Raw genomic sequence first — 19,086 nt, 5'->3', positions numbered from 1 at the left:
GGAATTGAGAGAATAGGGGAAGTACGCGTGAGAATTAATGGCGACCCTCGATACTCGCCGACAAAACATAGATGAAATATTGCTGTGGCAAAGTAAATCATCGATTGAACTTTTTTCACCGGCATTATGAATTACCTGGTCCTTTCGACGTTGCGGTAAAGAATCACCAACGAATTCATTGTCGTCATATTTCACCAGAGGAAACATATTGTGGCAAATTCTTCTGGGCTTCTTTTAATGATATTTTAAACTTAATGATAACAGTATAATGTATTGTTTTGAATAAGTATACTGTTTTCTCCGATCCTAAGATTATTTCGCGCACGTTAAATATATGAAACTAATTTTAATGATATTTATTAATCAACTGTTACAAGTTACGGATGTTTGTGAAGTTATCGAGTAATGTTTGATACATATATAGAGAAATGTTGCTAATCATCATACCATATATTGCACGCTCTAATTTCCATTTTATATACACACAGCTGTCTCTCCTTTAACACATGTCCGATATTTGCTTTAGATGACAGATCACATACGACATTAACATGGCGTTATCGCTATGATGCCACTGCATTCGAATTAACTAATGAACTGATCCTCTATAGTAAGGTATAGTAACGCAAACATGTCATAAAAAATGAAAGAATTTTTTGGCCAACTCATCCATTTGAATTAATCATGTTTCGTATTTGAGACTTTTGTTATTCACTTGAGACTAAGGCACATGGGTCCGTGTACTATGTTTTCGAGTTCACAATCGAAAAAGTTTCATGCAATGCATCTTGTATGAAGATATCGAGCGAAGTTGTGGTAGTTTTCGAACGACTCCATTAGTACTGGTGAAGAACAGCGTTTCGTAACCGAACCCTAATGACCCATTTTCCCCGATTCACTAACGGCAAAGTACGCATTTCTAAATTGAGAAAAGAAACCAGCTGCACGGTGCCAATGGGTATAAACAGGGGAAGGCCTGGCTCGTGCCAAAATTTGGTCGAAAGATGCTCGGAAAAGCGTACGGACAAACAACGCGGAATAGCTAATCCCGCGATAAACGCGTTTGGAGTGGCGCCAAGTAGTTTTATGGCTTGACGTTATCACGCGACGCTTTTCAAATGGCGGAAAAAAGCATCGTTTATGAACGCTCCAGCTCGTTACCGGCCGTTAAAACCGTAAACACTGACCGCGTTTAAAATCGCTACGAATTCCTTATGCGGTGTACTTCTCATAAACACGAAACTGTCAAACTGTGGTTAAGATCAGTTTTGTTAAAAGTCTTTGTAATTTCGATCTCATTAAGACTGGTTCAAATTAAAGCCGTGAATTATTTGAATTCAAAGTTGAGTTTAAGTATATTGTTCGTTTTCAATTTTGAAATTTCTCATTTGAACAAATACGTTCCAATTCGAATCGAATTAATCGAACGATCGTTTAACGATTGAAGGTAAATGCAGCGTAATATATTTTCTTATACATATTCCACGGGAGGTTGGCAAATGTTCGTAGATTGTTAAGCGACCATCGATATCGGAATTTAGCCACTTCAATGTTAAATTAATAGCGGACCATAAGTGCTCCTCGAGGGGATACTGGCGAACGTGGAACCTCTTGATTGTGTCCAGATTACGAACCAACCTGATTTTCTGCCCGTTGAAATTACGGAACGTTGCTCAAGGTGTAAGGGAAAATCTCATTATTCATGATTAATTCATAAATTCATTATTAATTATTCGTTACGTGAAGCGTTAATTCAATGTATCACGACACTGTGTGATAACGTGTGATACACGCTATTTCAACAGTTCGTTATTAACGAACGAGGATCGTTTTACCTCGCAAAGAATGTACATGTAATACTACTCATTACAATAAACTAAAAACATGCGAAGCCTTCGAACGATGTGTGGCCGATGCACCTGACAAACTGGAAACCTGCTCGATATTTCATAAAATTTATCCGTGTCTGGTGTTCATAAAATTCCTATTGAAATTCATAGAAACAACCTTCCGACGTGTCGACGCTCGAATACAAAGCGGTCGAATATTGGCGAATGTATATGACGATGTTTTAAAGGCCACGATCGTAAATCATCGACATGAGCCGATGTCGATACTCGTCGATACGTCGATAGTTGTGTTTTGTTGTACACGAACAGAGACTAAATGAAATCAATTGTCGAGACTGTTATTAGTCAGATGATCGTGTTAACTTATTATTACATTACTTACGATATGGTCACAATTAGGCAAACCATCGTAACCGTTCATTTTATTCGTTTCCAATTTTAATAATTCTGTTCGATATCGACAATGTCCAGAAACTTAAAAAAGTTTCATTAAACGGAATCGACATTTCACAAATTACGCTTCAATGAAACCCGTTGAATGTAACGAAATTCGCTGAATGTAATGAAACGATATTACTATAACAACACAATGTAATCGTTCCGCACTGTTTTCTCGTTAACTGAAAACGTTCACGCCTCGATTTCTCGCGAGTTTGTAAAACCGCCATTCGTCCTCGCGAAAGGGTTTGCAATTATCCGGAATACAGTTGTTCCTGGCAGCAGTCCAGTCTCTTTGCATCCGTAATTCATCGTAAATTGTCGGTTAACTTTCTTCGCGAGTGTAACAAACGTCGCCCGCTGCTTGTTGACAACTGAAAATGGATCGGCCAAGCGCTCGACAGAAATGAACACTCTTTTCTTCGCGATTTTCATTTTACAAAATACGTCCATGGAACTCCCCATGGCGTTTCCAGGAGCATTCCGCCCATTCAGCCAGACATTTTACGAATAACACGGGTCGCTAATGCGATGAAACATTAAATTCCGTTTTGAGGAACGTTTCGTGTCCAAATACTTCCTCAAGATATACGAAATACCTAGCATGTCCTAGCACGTTAATCTCCTAGCCATTCAGGCGACACATCTTATTCGAAGCGAGACGACGCGACGCGAGATTATTCGATTAGACGCTAGAACTTTTTTTTACCGTGGTAATTAAAATCTGTTCTTCGAATATGAAGTGGAAAATATTTAACGAAATCTAACGAATGTAACGCAGTTGGAATTAAATATCACGCCTAAATTGCGGACGTTTAATAAATTTATACTTCTTGAAATATAATCAACGATTTAAACAAACTTGCTTCGCTCAACTAAAAAACTTTAACGAGCATTTTACTGTGAATATTTTCTTTTATATCGTGCATCTTTATAAGTTTTTATTCGGACAAATGCTGAAAAATCTGTAGTTTAATCATCACGAATACGTCTCGCGTGCATCGTATTTACATTATAATTAGTTTCATGTAACTTTACGTTACATTAGAAATTCAGGAAATTTAATAATTCTAGGAGAATCTAACTATCTTAGGAATAGACTTTGAACGTAGAGCTTCAAATACATACGTGAAATATTACTTTACCATGTCTTTCTTTCCGTTTCAAAGAACACGCACACGTATAAAAGTAGTAAAACTCACCGAGTTGATGTAGTTGATGAGGGACAACCCTCCGTCCCAGGGGTGTTCCATTTCGCAGGAGATGTTGGCGGGCCTGAGCGCGTGCGACTGTTCCAGGGTTCTTAATCCTACAGCGAACACCTGCACGCTATCGTACATGAGCGCCGGCTCCGCCTGGAAAAGGCACGTCTTTCCTCGGTATAGATCATTCACAGAACGTCGCGATGCTCCCCGCTGCGTTAAATATTCTCGTAAGCTGCTGTTCTTTTTTTGCTCGGCGACCGTCCACAGATCATTTAAATTATGCAGCTGGGTAAAATCACCTCCACCAGCCACCAGAAGAAAGAGAGTCGCCTTTGAAAATTATTAAACGCGCGCCACGGCGGAAGCATCGCGAGCTTTTGCAGATACTTAAACGAGGATCTGGTTAGATGAATTAACTCTTTGGAATTTTTCTATGAAGCTTCAAGTTTGCGCGTTTTGAAGAAAAACATCTCGGTGGCGTTACGATAAATGTTATAGCGAAAGAAATAGAAATGGAGAGCGTTTCAATTAACTTGAAACAACAATCTCTGATTATGCAATATCCCTGAGGAAAAGAGTGATAGACATTTTCTTGGAGAAAGAATTGATTGTAATTAATTTAGAAGAATTAATTCTGGTTATTTTTCACGTTGTTGGCAGTGAGCTTTATAAACGAGACTGCACGCCTTGCGCTCTTATGGAAATTATCAGCACTACCGTCAGAATCGTTGAAAAGAGACGCGGGAGCGTGACATTAGCACCGTGGCGCCAACCTGGGAACGCGTTTTATATTCATTTCAATTTTATTGCGCTTTGACGAAATTAAAGAAGTATTTGTCGCTTGCACGAAGTTTCATTAATTTGTGATTTTGTCAGCTTTTCCAAGAGCTCTGTTCATTATCGATTGCTTCATGAAGTTGTTACAAGCGATTCGTTTAAACAGCTACGATATTAGATTTAATAGTTAAACTCAAATAAACGAAATTACAGCTTTGTTTCTGCGATAAATCTAACTCAACTGTAGGCGACAGCCATTTGAGACTTAGAAGTTCAGCAGAAAGCATTCGTCGACGGCCTGGGTAGCTTAATTGGGAAAACACCCTGCCGGCAGGCGGAAGATCTGAGTTTGAATTCGGGTCTAGCAACTCGATAGATTGAACATTTTACTTTTTACGATTCTTAGAAGTAGGATGTGTCTCGACGTTACAAGATTATGATTTACGTATCTAGTTGACCGACAGTGATGAGTTTAGACTGGTATTTATATGGTTTGTGCATTATGAGTGACCGAGGACGGTTACATTGTCAGGCGGTAATTGTTCGAGGCTTAGGAGTGTGGCAGAAAATATTCATCGACCACCTGGGTAGTTAATTGAGAAACCACCTTGCCGGCAAACGAAAGATCCCGATTCGAATCCCGGTCCAGTATCCCGATCGACCGAATATTTTTCTCTCTACGATACCAAACAATCGGTGTAAAATAAAATTAGAAACACGTTCCTTCGTTCGGGCAATGACACTGTATTGAAAATAACAATGATTGAAAGTAATAATGATTGAACTTTTACGACTAATATGCATACAGTCGAACATTCGAGGTATTGGAAACTGATACGAACGACAAAGCCATTTCAATTGGCGATCTAATTATTCCGACGAGAATATTTTCGAATTCATGCACATCCAAGCCCCGAAGGCTCATTAATCAGATTGCATTCGTTCCGTTTCAGTGCGTGAAATTTTCTATTTTTGCCGCATTCCTCGTAACTTTGTTTGACGAGAAAAACAACGTCGCGCTAATGAACCCTTCACACAATCCGATAAGTTAGTTTTTAACAAACAAATTTCGAATAGCTGTTTATGCAACAAATTCGCCATAACACAAGGGTTCAAAGCGAATTCGAATCAATTTCCTGCTCGGCTTATTTTCGTATCCCTCTGGACGCGAATCAACTGGAATTTCCTTCGTTGCTTGCACGGCGCTAATTTTCCATGTAAATATGCGCGTACTACGTGTTTGATTACAGCAAATACCAGGGTAAAGCTACCATGAGACCCGTGTTGCATGGTCTTTGGTGAACTTGTCAGGTTTTCGGAAGTTAAGGCAGATTCTCGACAAGCGTCTCGATAATTTTCAGGTTGCTTAATTTCTAAAGGATCTTTTAAACCGAGACAAACGCTATTATAATGTTATTTTGAGCAGTGATGTCTAAAATCGTTAAAAAAGAAAGAAATATACATATACATAATATTATCGAGTTCCTTACAGATAATTTCCATTTATAATTTGCTGATTCCACAATTACTAATTTTAATTAATTTTCCACTAAAACCCCTATCTCGTGTTATCGGAAATGCACTACAGCGTCAGACTACTTATGAACATAGTAATATATTTCGTTCATTATCGTCATAATGTTCAAGGAACCCTATTAATTAACGATAAAGCGATAATCAGCGAAGCGATGAAATCGAGAAGATGATGTATCTTCAATAAAATATCAGGGGTTTCATAGCAAGTTCCTTTGGACGTCTTAAGTAATATCAAGAAAACGAGTTTAAGGATTACGTGTATCGAAATTACCTCCACATCCTTCTTAATGTTCAACGACAGATCATATCGACAGAAAAGAGAACGGATACTTTAATTTCTCCGCTTCTCAAAAATTAATCTTCCATTTTCTCGACCGACCAACCATATTTCGACAACACAAACATAGGAATATGTTCAATTTCTCGAAATATCCGACATTAGCCTTTCTCCAATTACGTATCGAATGCTGCGTTACAAGTTATCCGAAAAAGTATTGGCTCTCCATGGACAGGAGGCAATTTTCGCCGATATTTATTGGCCATTTCTCCTCCACCCATTAATAAGCGAATCGACCGATCGGGCAGACGTATCCAGGCTCATTGATTCACGTTAACCAATACATCGTTACGTAGATGTTTCAGCGTGAAACGCGATGACGTGGAACAGCGCGCGTTATTCCACGCGTTCCTACTCAGCTATCGGGAAATTCGATGGAAATGCAAAGATCACGCGGCGGAAAGTTGGTATCGTGGAAAATAATCAGCGATAACTGCGTTCCTGTGCAGTATCATCGTTGCTCCTCCGATGAAAACAACTGGAAATTTTCTCGGTCTCAGTGCATTTCCACTCGATAAAAGCGAACAAGGAAATCGTATATATCGTGGAGGAAGCAAAGGACCAAGTTTTGGGAGAATTTTAAATTATGATCTCTGAGAAAATTGTAGAAGCAGAGTGGTTCGCGAAAGCATTCGTACGCTTGTAGATACTTTCTTTTTTATGAATATATTATGCGTATTATACGAAACATTCTGAAACTTCATTAGCGCCATCACCTATGAGATTCCATTATATTGGTAACATTTGAAACCAACCTGAAAAAGTACATAGACGTTGCAAAACGCTTTTCCTGAAAAAAGTTGTTTAAGTTGCGTTCTTTTGAAATACACATGCGAAATGATTAAAATTGGAATTCTTTTCTCCGATAAACTGGAACGATTTAGGATAATTTTCCTTTGCGATAAAAACAGACATTTTAACGTGAATGGAATTCAACATGCCGCGTTACGTTCAAAACGAATTTATCATAAAAAAAAAAAAACTAAAGAATGAAAGAGATGAAACATATGATTTCAAACAGAAGCGAAACTGACAAATATCGTGACGGTGAAAAAATGTAATAACGACTCGATCTCCGAGGCTCGTTGATTTATAATAGAAAATCGATTTGCAGATAGATCACCGTCAAAGCTAGTGAAGAATGATCCGCAATTTTGTTAACAAGATCGTTCGCCATTGCTGGCGGCTACATTGGAAAACAAACGGCTGAAAAAGAGCTCGCTCTTCGCTATCAGAAATTTCGTAGCTGGATAGAGTTTTCACGCTGCCTCGTTATTTTAGCTTAATTGGAGCGTGTTTTTAATTAGCCCAAGGCTGAGAGACATCTCGCGAGTAACTTACGACACCTCTATCCTGTTAAACATTAAACGAGTTTCTCCATTATCATTCAGAATAAGATTAACTAAGTAACTTAGATAATTTGTCTTGAATTATACATTAATTTGTCATTTAATAATACATTAATTTGTCTTTAATAGTACAATTTGCAAATCTTTTTTCCTAAATTTTCTGTTAGTAGAAGAAAGGGTTGTTTAAAATATTAAATTAGTCGAGAAAGAAATCTGTTGTTAGTCTGGCTAGCTTAATTAGTCGAGGTAATCTCTTTGGCTGAGGTAAAATCAGGATTTTCAAGGATCTGGAGATTATTAAGCTCTTTCTCCTTACAGTTTTTGAACAGAGGGATTTAAGGTTCCTTTCTTTCCTCAGTTTCTCTGTGATTTTCAATAAAAAAAAGTTGAAGTTTTAAAATAGGCAAGAGATGTTGTGGTATTTGTTGGAGTAGGTAAAGTATATTATATTTAGAGGTAGAGAACTTTGCTTTGAATTTCGTTATATTTATATCTGCTCTATATAATACACGTGGTATAATATACGTTACTGCGCTTAATTAATGCGAACTAACTGCAGTTACGTTAATCTTGTAGCTAGTGTTCAAATTCTGCTAGGAGCCATGTGAATTCTCTAATTCCTATTTCCGTTCTATGATAATTCCCATAAAAATGTTTAAACAACTCTCAAAATTTGCTTCATCTTTCCTCTTATGAATCCAGACTTTTATATTTTTCAAAATGCCATTTTCTACTATTAATTTGAATATATTGACCAAATTTTTGTCCCACTTATTGTGCATTGTCTGTGCACTATTCCAATAGTGAAGATAAATACCCTTTATAAGGAATAAATAAATACCCTTTACATAGGATAACAGATATATCTGGATTAATCTATTCTTCCCTAAATCGTCGTAATTTATTCCAAGCAAAATCTGCGCCATACTCACGACGATTCCATATTTCCTATGTCGGATATTACATTCGTAACATCGTAGTTCGACGCCTCGGTTTATCCGCTCTAAATTAGACAGATTGTCAGTTAGTTAGCAAATATTCGTCGCGCACCGCAAATTTTGCCAGTTCCTTTCGACCATGGAGATTGCTAGGTTAAGGGTGTAGAAGGGCGAAGAACTTCAGCTAGGTCTTAATCCTTGTCCCAGCCTTCATATCGGAGTAATCGTCGCGTGGGTGGAAATTAATTCGCTCGTCCTGTCATTTTTCCTACCTAGATCACGAGGAGATCCAGGGCAATTGTACGGGACAGTCTGTTTTTGAGGGCGCGGATCAGATTGTTCATTAGCATTTAAAGCGAATCTCGAGCAATCGTCGACCACGAAATTTTCGTCCACGACAGGACAGTCTTTTATACTCGGAAGAACAGAGACGCGGTAATATGAGATTTTTATGATGTACAGTGGTGATAAAATGAAATTTTGAAGGATAAACTTGTACAAGAACGTCACGGTTTTAGAAAAAGGAGTTGCAATTGACAAAAAGAATTAAATCATGAATATGTGGACGTAATAGAGATGACTTTTATCAACACAGTAAAAAATGTTCAGCACAACAATGTTATTGTGAATGTAGCGCAGTTATCGTATTTACAAAGCTATGAATCGTACATTGCCTTTCAAGAACAAGTATTCTCACTGGCTGTGCATTCGTTTCCAATTAAATAAATTATGTCAACTGCATTGTCATGTATTAATGAACGATTCGCATTTATTGGAACGCATCCATGTGGGAAATGCAAATAGGAGAACGAGGAGGAGAAACAGTATCGATCGTTACAAAGAGGAACGGTATTCGTTCTAAGGATCGATAGATACGAGGTAGGTAGAAGAATTTGCGAAAGATCGCGTGGAATGTTTCAGACAAGTCGGAAATGTCACGATAGGGCCGCGGAAGATCTAGTTACAATAGCGTGAAATTAAAAATCTAATAAGCGGTTTTTAGGATGCGCGTCAGATTCACAGCTGCCAGGGTAGCAGCTGGACGAGAAAGGAAAGTCAACTGCCATGCCAACGGTGGAATCTCGTCATCGTAAGGCCAGTTACCGGATGAAATAATAAAACTCTTCGAGCACGAGATAGTCTGATTTATGGCGGTAAAAGCCCAGGTTATTCCGCCTCGCGAGCTGCATTCGGTGATTCATTGGATGGCTGGGACATAACAGGTAAAAAGAGTGGAAAAAATACTATTTTTGTTGGATTATTTTCGACAAGGGGATAAGCTTCTCTCATTAGCTTATCAAAATTCAACGTTACGTCAATCTAACATTTCATTGCATTCTTTTGCAATCAATTTTTTAAAATTGCAGCTACGGAAAGAAATCCCAAAGATTTAATATTCTTTTCGTCGCTATTTTTTCTTTCATCTACATTCTAAAATTTTAGAAATTTTGAACACAGCGAATTATTTATAGTAATACGCTAGTAATATTTCTGTTTAGCACGTTCGTAGCACAGATTTATTACGTTCACGTAATTTTTAAATATTATTTCGCTGCTTGATCATTAACAGGTTAAAAGAATGAGACAAATTCGCAAAGTCACATAAAATTGCTAAATCCGTGTCTTTAGAAAATAATAGCGCTGATTGCGAAAGTAAATTCCAAAGAGTCGCCGATCTCTAACAAATTTAAAAAATGGATCGCCGAATGCAACGCGTTAAAATTCAATTCGTTCGCTCGATACCTTCAATCGGCAACGAGACCCAGCCACCTTGATTACTACGAGACTGATACTCAACACTATAAAAGGAACTAGATCAGTATGCAAGGACCGTCCACCGTGTAACAAGCTCTCGTCGAAAAAGAGATCCGCAGACACACACGTATAGGTACGCGTTTATTTTTCCAGACGAGCCTCGTTTGTTCGTCCTATACTTTCTTCACAAGAAGATCGGTCTAACAGGTGTACAGCCTTATTTCGAGCCAGCTTGTGCCCTTTGGCAAGGTGGTTAGCTCACAATGCATCTTCAAAAGCTTCGACCTTCTTTCAACTCACTCTTTCCCTTCTTTTCATGGCACTTTCAACTAAGGTTGATTGTGGCTGTGTTTTTTTTTTCTTTAGAACTTTTTGTTGGCTAACTCGATCGTTTAACGGTGAGAAATAAGAGGAAAATCGAAGAAGATAAAAGGGTGAACTGAAGCTTCGAGCAACCGAAGGAGAATCGTATCGAGAAAGGACACGAGTAACCTTGGTGAAAACAGACAGTAGATTTTACGGTTGTGACATCGTACCCGTGGGAAGTCTGGAAACAACGGCTGTCCAAGGTAATTTCAGCCTGACAATTCGGAAAATCGTAAGGTGACCGAGGACAAGTGACAGGGAGGAGAATTGAGATTATATGGGATAGAACTGTTCTTGTAAACTCGTTATATAGGGTTATACAGATACTATGTATATATGGACATTATTTTTGGAAATACGCGTATTGTAAAAGTAAGCATTCGTATGACAGACGAATGATTGAGAAATTTTTATGCTAATATTGGTCTGTAGCGGAGGGTGCAGATGTCTTCGAAGAATACACGTGGAGATTTGACATGCATGCTACATGAGGAGATCTACCTGCACGTGACAAGAATGTACGATGTGTGTAATTTCTTTAAGAGTGTCACAGAGAAGCAGAAGAGTTCTATGTGAATTATTGGAAAATCATAGAAATAAATTCTTATAATTTTTTAATTCTATATCTAACGATTACGAGTCTACCTACTCAACATTCGATATCACGTCTATACTGATACTTGGTATCAAAAGTACAAAGAACAGCATCAGTTTAAGAAACGACAAAAGACGTATATCGTTAAGAACAACGGTTAGTTTAAACGAAAAGTATTTAATTACCGTACGGTACAATTTCCTTTGTTCTGGAGTTCGGTTTAGAAAGGGAGGCACGCTACTTTGTTCGCAGTAAGAAGCTCTTGAAACAATAAAGTTTCTGAAAGCGAGAACGAGTGCCCTGCAATTAAAGTGCTTTTTGGGTGAAATAATTTCGACGAAAATTACCGAAAAGGAGACGTTATGGGATTTCATTGCAAATGGTCGCGTTCATTTAATCAACGAGATGAGCCATGGCCGAAGCTTCTAATCGCTTGGTTGATCGGGGCTGAAACAGGCACATGGACGAACCTTGAGATGCGATTTCTTTCTTCGTTCGCTGTCTTTGTGCCGAGGATAATCTCGCTGAAAAGCGAAAGGAAGCCGTACGAGCTTAATCACGTGACGGCCGACTGCTGCGCTCATTTCACTAATTGGGTAAAACTAATAATAGGCAGCAGTCACTGTTTCTTTGCCCCCTTTCGTATCGTCTGTAACTTTGGCCGCGCGCTATGCAAAAACTTGCCCTCTTCGGTTAACGAACTTGCTCTCTTCGTTCGTACTTGCCTGGGATCTAATTGAAATTTACGGTCCTCTTGTCGATTTGCAAATTCAATCTCGTCCCCTCCACAGTACGATAGGAAAATCGTTTGTTTAAATCCGTGGAGCAAAATTAAAGATCGCTGTTGATTCTTTTTAACGCGAAAAACAAACACAGCAAGGGAATTTTTATACAATACGAACGAAACAGTAATATTTCAATTTGGGTCACGTCCGTGATACGATGAGAGCAGGACTTTTCTCTATTTGCCACTGTGTAACGGTGGCTCGATATTTTTACGTTTTATACCAATGGAAAAACCTAGGTATTTTTATTCAAATGCCCAGTATTGCGGAATCTTTATCAATGGGGAAACACGCGTACGCAACTTTACAAGCGTATATTTATTGAGCTCTTTTTTCTCTTTATAGTTGATTAATCGATGAAAATACGTTTTAATAAATAATTTTTATCAATTTGTGTCTCTCTCAAAATTGCTTCGTTAAAGAGAATGTATATGTAGGTCAAAATTGCGTCCATAATGATTATAACATTTTTTTTTGCTCGTTAAATCTATCCAAACGACAGAATTAGAAATTTTTGTTTTCGCAATTGAGACAGATTGATGCTTTTGATATTGTGAAGAATTAGAATTAAAAAAAAAATGTTTCGTTTTCTATGCAGCGCTATATATTCTACCATCGTGCAAAAGTCAAGCTGTAACAAAAGTTCAGCCATCAGGCTATTATTAGAAAACTCTTTCTTTACGTCGCCATTAAGGCGAATCATTAATCTACCCGCCCTTTTCCACAAAGCATTTCCTCGTTTCTCTGCATATACCTCATTCACCATTTTCCTCGAAATAAAACACGGACTAGCGGAACGAATCTGTCACCTTACAAAAGATGGCGGATCGAACAGAGACCATAATCTCGTTTCGCCTGCAACCATCATTCGATTAAACCTTCAGACATATCTATTTCCTTTTCTTCTCTCTCGAATTTCCGGACGTTGTTTCGTACCTTCGAAGGAAAATCTTCGGTATTAATTCAATTTTCCCCCTCCTTTTCTCTTTCTCCTTTTCTTTTCTTCCTTTTCTACTAGACACGTTTCTCCTGGACGCAATTGTCGATTCAAACGAGTCGTTCGAGGGCACTTTAAGCGACCGTCGACTTTAAAAGCCAGCGAATTAAGTTGGCCGACTCGGCGAGAAATGCGGTTTCTTTTGTGACAGCTATTCCTTCAACTCCGTCTCGTTTTCCTTGACGCTGTGTTTTATAAAAGTAGTTACGTCTGACGGGCCTGGAAAAATCTAGCCTATGTCCAACTATTCTATGAAGAAATATCGTGTTTTTCGTGTCGGTTCATTACGGTGTAGATAGAATAACATATTTAAATTTTATTAGCGTTACAATGAAAATCGACTATGACGGCTACATTGATAGTGATATATAATAATATAACATAATATAACATAATATGGTTTTACAAAAAAAATTTTGTATGGTAAATGTTCGAATATTTCTACAAGCCACTGTAGATCAATTGAAGCAGAAGCTACACACATATGTGGTTTATAGCGATTATATAGAACAGTGTTCGAAAATGGCTCGAATAACAGTCAAGCCGAAGGGTTGCATTCCCGGAAAGGAAACCTTTTAAGGAAACCCTGGAAATATTGAAACATCTACAGTAACATAAATAAAGCCGCCAGGATTATATATACTACCTAAACCTATTTATTAATTAGTTAGTTGGTTAATTAAGATTTGGGACTAGTTTTAAGTCTATTCGTTCTCCGAAGAAATCACTAACAATGTCCGAGTTTATCCTTTTTATTACATATAGAATAAAATGGTCAGGTTACTTCTAGAAATTTTTTATATTATTACGGACGTATGATCTTGTCTGTACCAATTTTTCTTCGTCGTTGTTTTTTTATGAATTCGTAGATTTTGTTTGCATGAAAAACAGTGGGACCACAAAAGGACGCGGTGTCTCGGACAAACAAAACGTAGAAAATTTGATTATCTTGACGAACTGTGTCGGCTGGAATAATAAGAGAATGTGACCAGATGGCCCCTGTATATAGTATGCCCTGCTAAGCCCTGACAGACGTTTGCATTTTCAGCACAGCAACTTCACGTTATTAAGGTAAAGAATTCTTGTGGAATTTCATCAAGTTTTTAAAATGAGATCAAAACTCAAGTGCAACACAACTTCGAGTAATTGACAAGAGAGACGATATACGACACACGGCAATAAAATTTGGAATATTGAATTTAGGAGAAATTTTTTAAACGAGGTAAGATATATTTGTGATATAGACGTTAGTTTTAATATCAATTTAGAGATTTTTGAATCCTCAATAGAGAAGAAAGACAATGACGAATAGGTAGCAATCAAATAAGTTGGAATAAGTTTGTAGAACAAGTTTCTCTCCACCAAATTTCATATTTTTCTATTGCTTATATGTATCAGGTTCTCTGTTTCCAAATGAAAAAAAAGGGGACAGAATTCCCCAGAGACGCGAGAACACAGGTGTTTCGAAATTTCGTTTCGTTAGGAGAGGTGACAGGACAGTTAACTGATGCCAGGGTCAGACACACTAATCTGAATGCAAATCGAGGAAAAGTAGGAAGATCCGCGTGTTCCAAGTACAAACGTCACTATTTTGCAGCCTTCCAAAACGTCACATCGCCAACGAGATTTGATTGAACGTGCCAGTTTAACACGAACTATTTCCATAGCTCTTTATTAAAGCTTAACGAACTTGTTTGACTCGCTTTGTCAGGTAACGATCGCTTTCAAATTATTTTACTAGCGTGCGAAACGTCCGCTGTGGCATCGAACAGGCTACTTTCTATGAAGTTTTTCTCCTCGTATTGTTTTACATCCAACAGTCGATACGTGTTTTGCAGTTTCTGTCCTTCTATCTTTCTCATCGGTCTCGTTTTTGCGCTGCTACGTACTTTGCGATCAATAAAGTATCACGACGGTGGACAGAAGCGGGATTTTCCGCGGTTACTATAAATTGTCCAAAATAACTTGTTCTCGTAATTTCTGATTCGGTGAACTTTGCCTTTATCCCGAAAAATTGCGAGTCAATTCAGTAGAGGCCTCAGATTATCAGAATATTCATTAACAGAACGATCGATTATTGATCGGTGGAGATTTGAGAATGGTCCTTTGTAAGAAGAGAAAAAGAAATTGGAAGCTTATGATAGAAACCGAAAGCAATTGTTACATTTTTATTCAAAAGCTTTCGACCCTGATTATAAAAGTCGATACTGTAGCGCGAGTGTTTGGTGTAACCGCAATGATTCTAATTTTCGTCATTGTCAGAACTACTGATAAATTAATCGCTTATCGAAATTACTATCTTATCCAAAGTATACATCTATATTATCGTTCTTTATAATTCCGAAAAGAATTTCGAATCCCTTTAGAAGCCTTCCAACATCGTACAATCGTGACTATTGACTTGGCACATCCATTTAACGGAGCAAACAGTCACGTAGCCGGATAAAAATCAATCCGTCGCATGTGCACGAAGCGAATATCGAAGAGCGGTGCGATAACAGATCGCGCAAACATCCTGAGAACGCAGACACAGATATTTGGCATGGTCGGGTTTCGGGTCACATGGAACTTTTACCTGTATAACTCTCGATTTGTTGAGGATCGTATTCCCGGACGGTTGGTATCGTTCCATGTCCCTCAAGATGCCCCGCACTCCGACATCCTCCGCGTCGACCAGACGGAAGGCAGTGATATTGACGAAATTGTACTTGAAGTCCTCGAGGTCGAAGGTCTCGATATCCTGGAACAGGGACGGATAGATCGCGTTTCCGAATCGTTTAGAAGACCCGCCTCGGGGCTGTCTGTCTCTTCCTCGAAGCTGAGTGTACTTACGAAAGTTGTGAAGAGATAGTGGTACTTGTAGTCGTTCATTTGCAGCTGTAAGATCTGAAAGTGGACACGTGCATCGATTTATTTTCCATGGCGATGATTTATTGCTTGATCGATTATTGAATCGATTTGAATTGATATTTATTGGGCGATTAGTAATTTACGTATTGTTGTAATTTACTAGTAGAATGTAAGCTCACATATCATAAAAAGTTGCGAATGTGACTTCTCTTAAGATGAAATAATTCGGTGGATTACGACGCTTAACTTGTTTCTAAATTATACTTTACGTTCAGAAGGAAATGCCATACAAATAAGAGCAATTTTTCCGTAAAGATATAGAAATGAAATTCAATTTCTAGTAGGATTTATATTACTTTCGATTTCTGAAAAATCATTTGAGGTACAGGGCAGCGAATGTTGCGTTACATGATTTAGATGTCAAAAGAAAAGGAAAAGGAACAGTGTTGCGAAATCAATATCGCATAAAAGCAAACGCAGAGAAAAATCGGAATGCCTGCAAGATATTTACATTGGGGACGCGTTGGGATTATCGAAGCCACGGGCACAGGAAATCGATACAGGAATATGTATTTACCATTCGTAGAAAATGATGCATATGCTCCGGCCTGGTATCTACGATGAGATTCCGTATTTCCTTGCTTTTCATCTCGGAGAGAACCTGCCTGTAGGAATCCGGGTCGGCCTGCCTGAGGTTAACCTCGATCTCTCGAGACTTTGGCGACCTGACGAGTTCTCGTAGCTTCACCAGTCCTGAAACACGCGATTAATTTACTTGTCACATCGATTAGAGTCAGAACCAATCAACTCGAAACTACTCGCGCTTCTTGTAACTATGTTCTCGCATCAACTATCATCAATTTTACGAGCTTTGATAATCGCAAACGTTATCAAATGTGTGAAAGTTTTCTTACTGAATTTTTGGAATAACTGGTTTGTTGCAATCATTTGATTATCAAATGCACGCAGATTTCTCTATTACGGTACAACTTATATTAGGTTGTCCGAAAAGTTTCTTTCGTTTCATAAGGCGATGATAGACGAACAACAATTTCTGTTTTATATTACTTTATTGAATTAGGTATGATCCATTTCTATTTTTCTTTCCTATTATTATGTTCGTGCATGATTAAATAAACTAATATAAAACAAAAAACATTACGCGTCTATTATTTCCTTACAAAACAAAAGAAACTTTTCGGACAACCTGATATTTTGTCCACAGTTTCTAGTTAATATCTCCGAAAGTTTATTCAAATTAAACTCGTGCCACTTTTCCTCGAAAACCTTCGATTCTTAATTTCCTTTCGATCGAAATAGCTCAACGGTGCTGAGCTGAAGTCGATAATTGCTACAGTAGATATGTAGCAAGAATTTGGCGCAACTTCTCAAGAAAGTATTCTCGTATACGAGTGACCCCGATCGTTTCAATAATTGCGAGACCGCCGAAATATGTAGCTCCTTCGCGGATCTTCTTAGATATTATTAGAGTGGCCGTTTAATGGGTCGGAAACCCGTGAATCGCGTCGCCCGATGAAATCAATACTTCCCACCGCCTGAGTAATCAAGGTATCATCTCGACTTGCGGGTCTTCCGAGGTTCGAGTTCGTTCCCTTTCAAGTTTCCACTCGGAACTTGAACGTCCGGGATTCTCCGTTTGGTGGACTAACGTTTCGTCCATTCTCTTAGGTCGATCAAGTCCTTCGAACAACGAGAATCAACAAACTTTCACGAATTCGATCATTGCCGCCGATTATTCCAAAATGTAACATTGAAATATATTGTTGGTTTATAGATGTATATTAATAATCAACGACTATTGTATCGGATATCGTTATGGAATTATTTAACAGTACGGCTAGGATTTAATACTGAAATCATCGACGATGAAATTACAAATAAATGAAAATGAAAAACGTATGAAAATATAGATAATTCACTTTTATCCATGTACTTTGCAAAAATTTAAATTACTAAAAATGTACCGTTGCAGAATCCATAAAATCCCTCTGAAAAATTACGAATTCATTTGGAACACTCTGGTCCAAACTGTCGATAAGCTATATATATATTTTCAAAAGCTGTACCAAATTTGAATGTAGCTTAATATTTTTCTAAACAATAATCTATCCACGTTGACATATTTCTATTTAATCGAGGTATAATACACAGGAACATGTTTTATGTATTAAAATTGGAAACAAAATCGAGTGAAATAGAGTGAAATTGGAAAGGGTTAATATTTCATTGTTCGATCAAGTTAAACGAGTGATTCATCGCAGCAAACAGGACGAATAGATTTTTCACTCGCGATTTCGCTCGCGGAGAATTCGCCAGATTTTCCTGTTGCAGACCCGTTAATTAACGCGGGCAAATCCGTAGACAGGGTAACTAATCCCCCAGCAAGAAACGGAATTTAATTGTCGCTGATATAGCAAACAAGCTGGTCTAGCGTTCGCAGTATTTGTAAGCATTGAGTTTCCTTTGGTGATGGAGATTGTTTGCTTGTCCATCGTTACGGAAGATACATCGTTAGAGTAGCGACGTAATAATGGAAGTACAATATATTTCTGAGCTAATGAGTTGGAATCTTTATTATCTTGGTTCGTAATTAAAATTACATTTTTTATAGGAAATTTTTTTCGAATACTTCGATGAACGGCTGGATAATTTTCTTTCATTACGGATCGCTAATAAGACAAAGAGAACAATTAATTCTTTCGTGGTAAACAGAGAGCAATACGATAACTCAATTCAATATTACAAATGAGCGGATTTTACGCGAGTGAAGCAATTCCACTGCAAGTTAAATGAACTGGCACAATTCGTCGTTTCAAATCCAATACGAACAGCATCTGCTCTCGACGCGCTTCGAAAGTTCTTCGTGTTGAAATTCAAATGACTCGAGTACGTGGCGACAATAACAACATAAATCATCGAATCTTCCTTTTTTCTTCACGAGCAAAGTATTTTATGATTGCTAGAAGTCTACAGTTGGTCTTAGAATAAAAGGGAAAAATCAAAAGGGAGAGACTGTTTATAAATCTTCGCCTGCGACCAAATGAGAAGTCCAGGCTTGAGCAAACTGTTCCAACTACATGGCTGATTCGAGGGGGTAAAAACGCGAGAAGAAAAAGGAGAACATCGTTTCAAGGTAGTGGATGATTTCTCTTGGGGCGTTCAAGACCGCTCGAGACACGAAACAAATTATTATATCGGCATTTACTTACTTTAATGACAAGCACTTACGGTCGTGCCTCGAATGCCGATAACCGCTGTCGGATGAAATATTGCGCCGGTACGGCGCG

The 19,086-nt window shown here is 38.1% G+C and overlaps 1 protein-coding gene across 8 annotated transcripts in view; it reads right to left on the bottom strand.

Moving 5' to 3' along the window:
• The window catches only part of LOC100748231 (glutamate receptor ionotropic, kainate 2), a 113,943-nt gene that overhangs the window by 36,482 nt on the left and 58,375 nt on the right, over window positions 1-19,086 (bottom strand). For all 8 annotated transcript variants that reach the window (XM_033323521.1, XM_033323522.1, XM_003493219.4 and 5 more), the window contains exons 5-8: window positions 16,356-16,531; window positions 15,761-15,814; window positions 15,504-15,668; window positions 3,491-3,643 (exon numbers count right to left, since the gene is read on the bottom strand). In XM_033323521.1, coding sequence (XP_033179412.1) covers window positions 3,491-3,643; window positions 15,504-15,668; window positions 15,761-15,814; window positions 16,356-16,531 — 548 coding nt within the window. The remainder of the gene's footprint in view (window positions 1-3,490; window positions 3,644-15,503; window positions 15,669-15,760; window positions 15,815-16,355; window positions 16,532-19,086) is intronic.

This window comes from Bombus impatiens, unplaced genomic scaffold, assembly GCF_000188095.3.
Source record: "Bombus impatiens unplaced genomic scaffold, BIMP_2.2 scf_1060, whole genome shotgun sequence".
In the NCBI taxonomy this organism is placed as follows: domain Eukaryota; kingdom Metazoa; phylum Arthropoda; class Insecta; order Hymenoptera; family Apidae; genus Bombus; species Bombus impatiens.
This window is presented reverse-complemented; position numbering and strand designations above follow the sequence as displayed.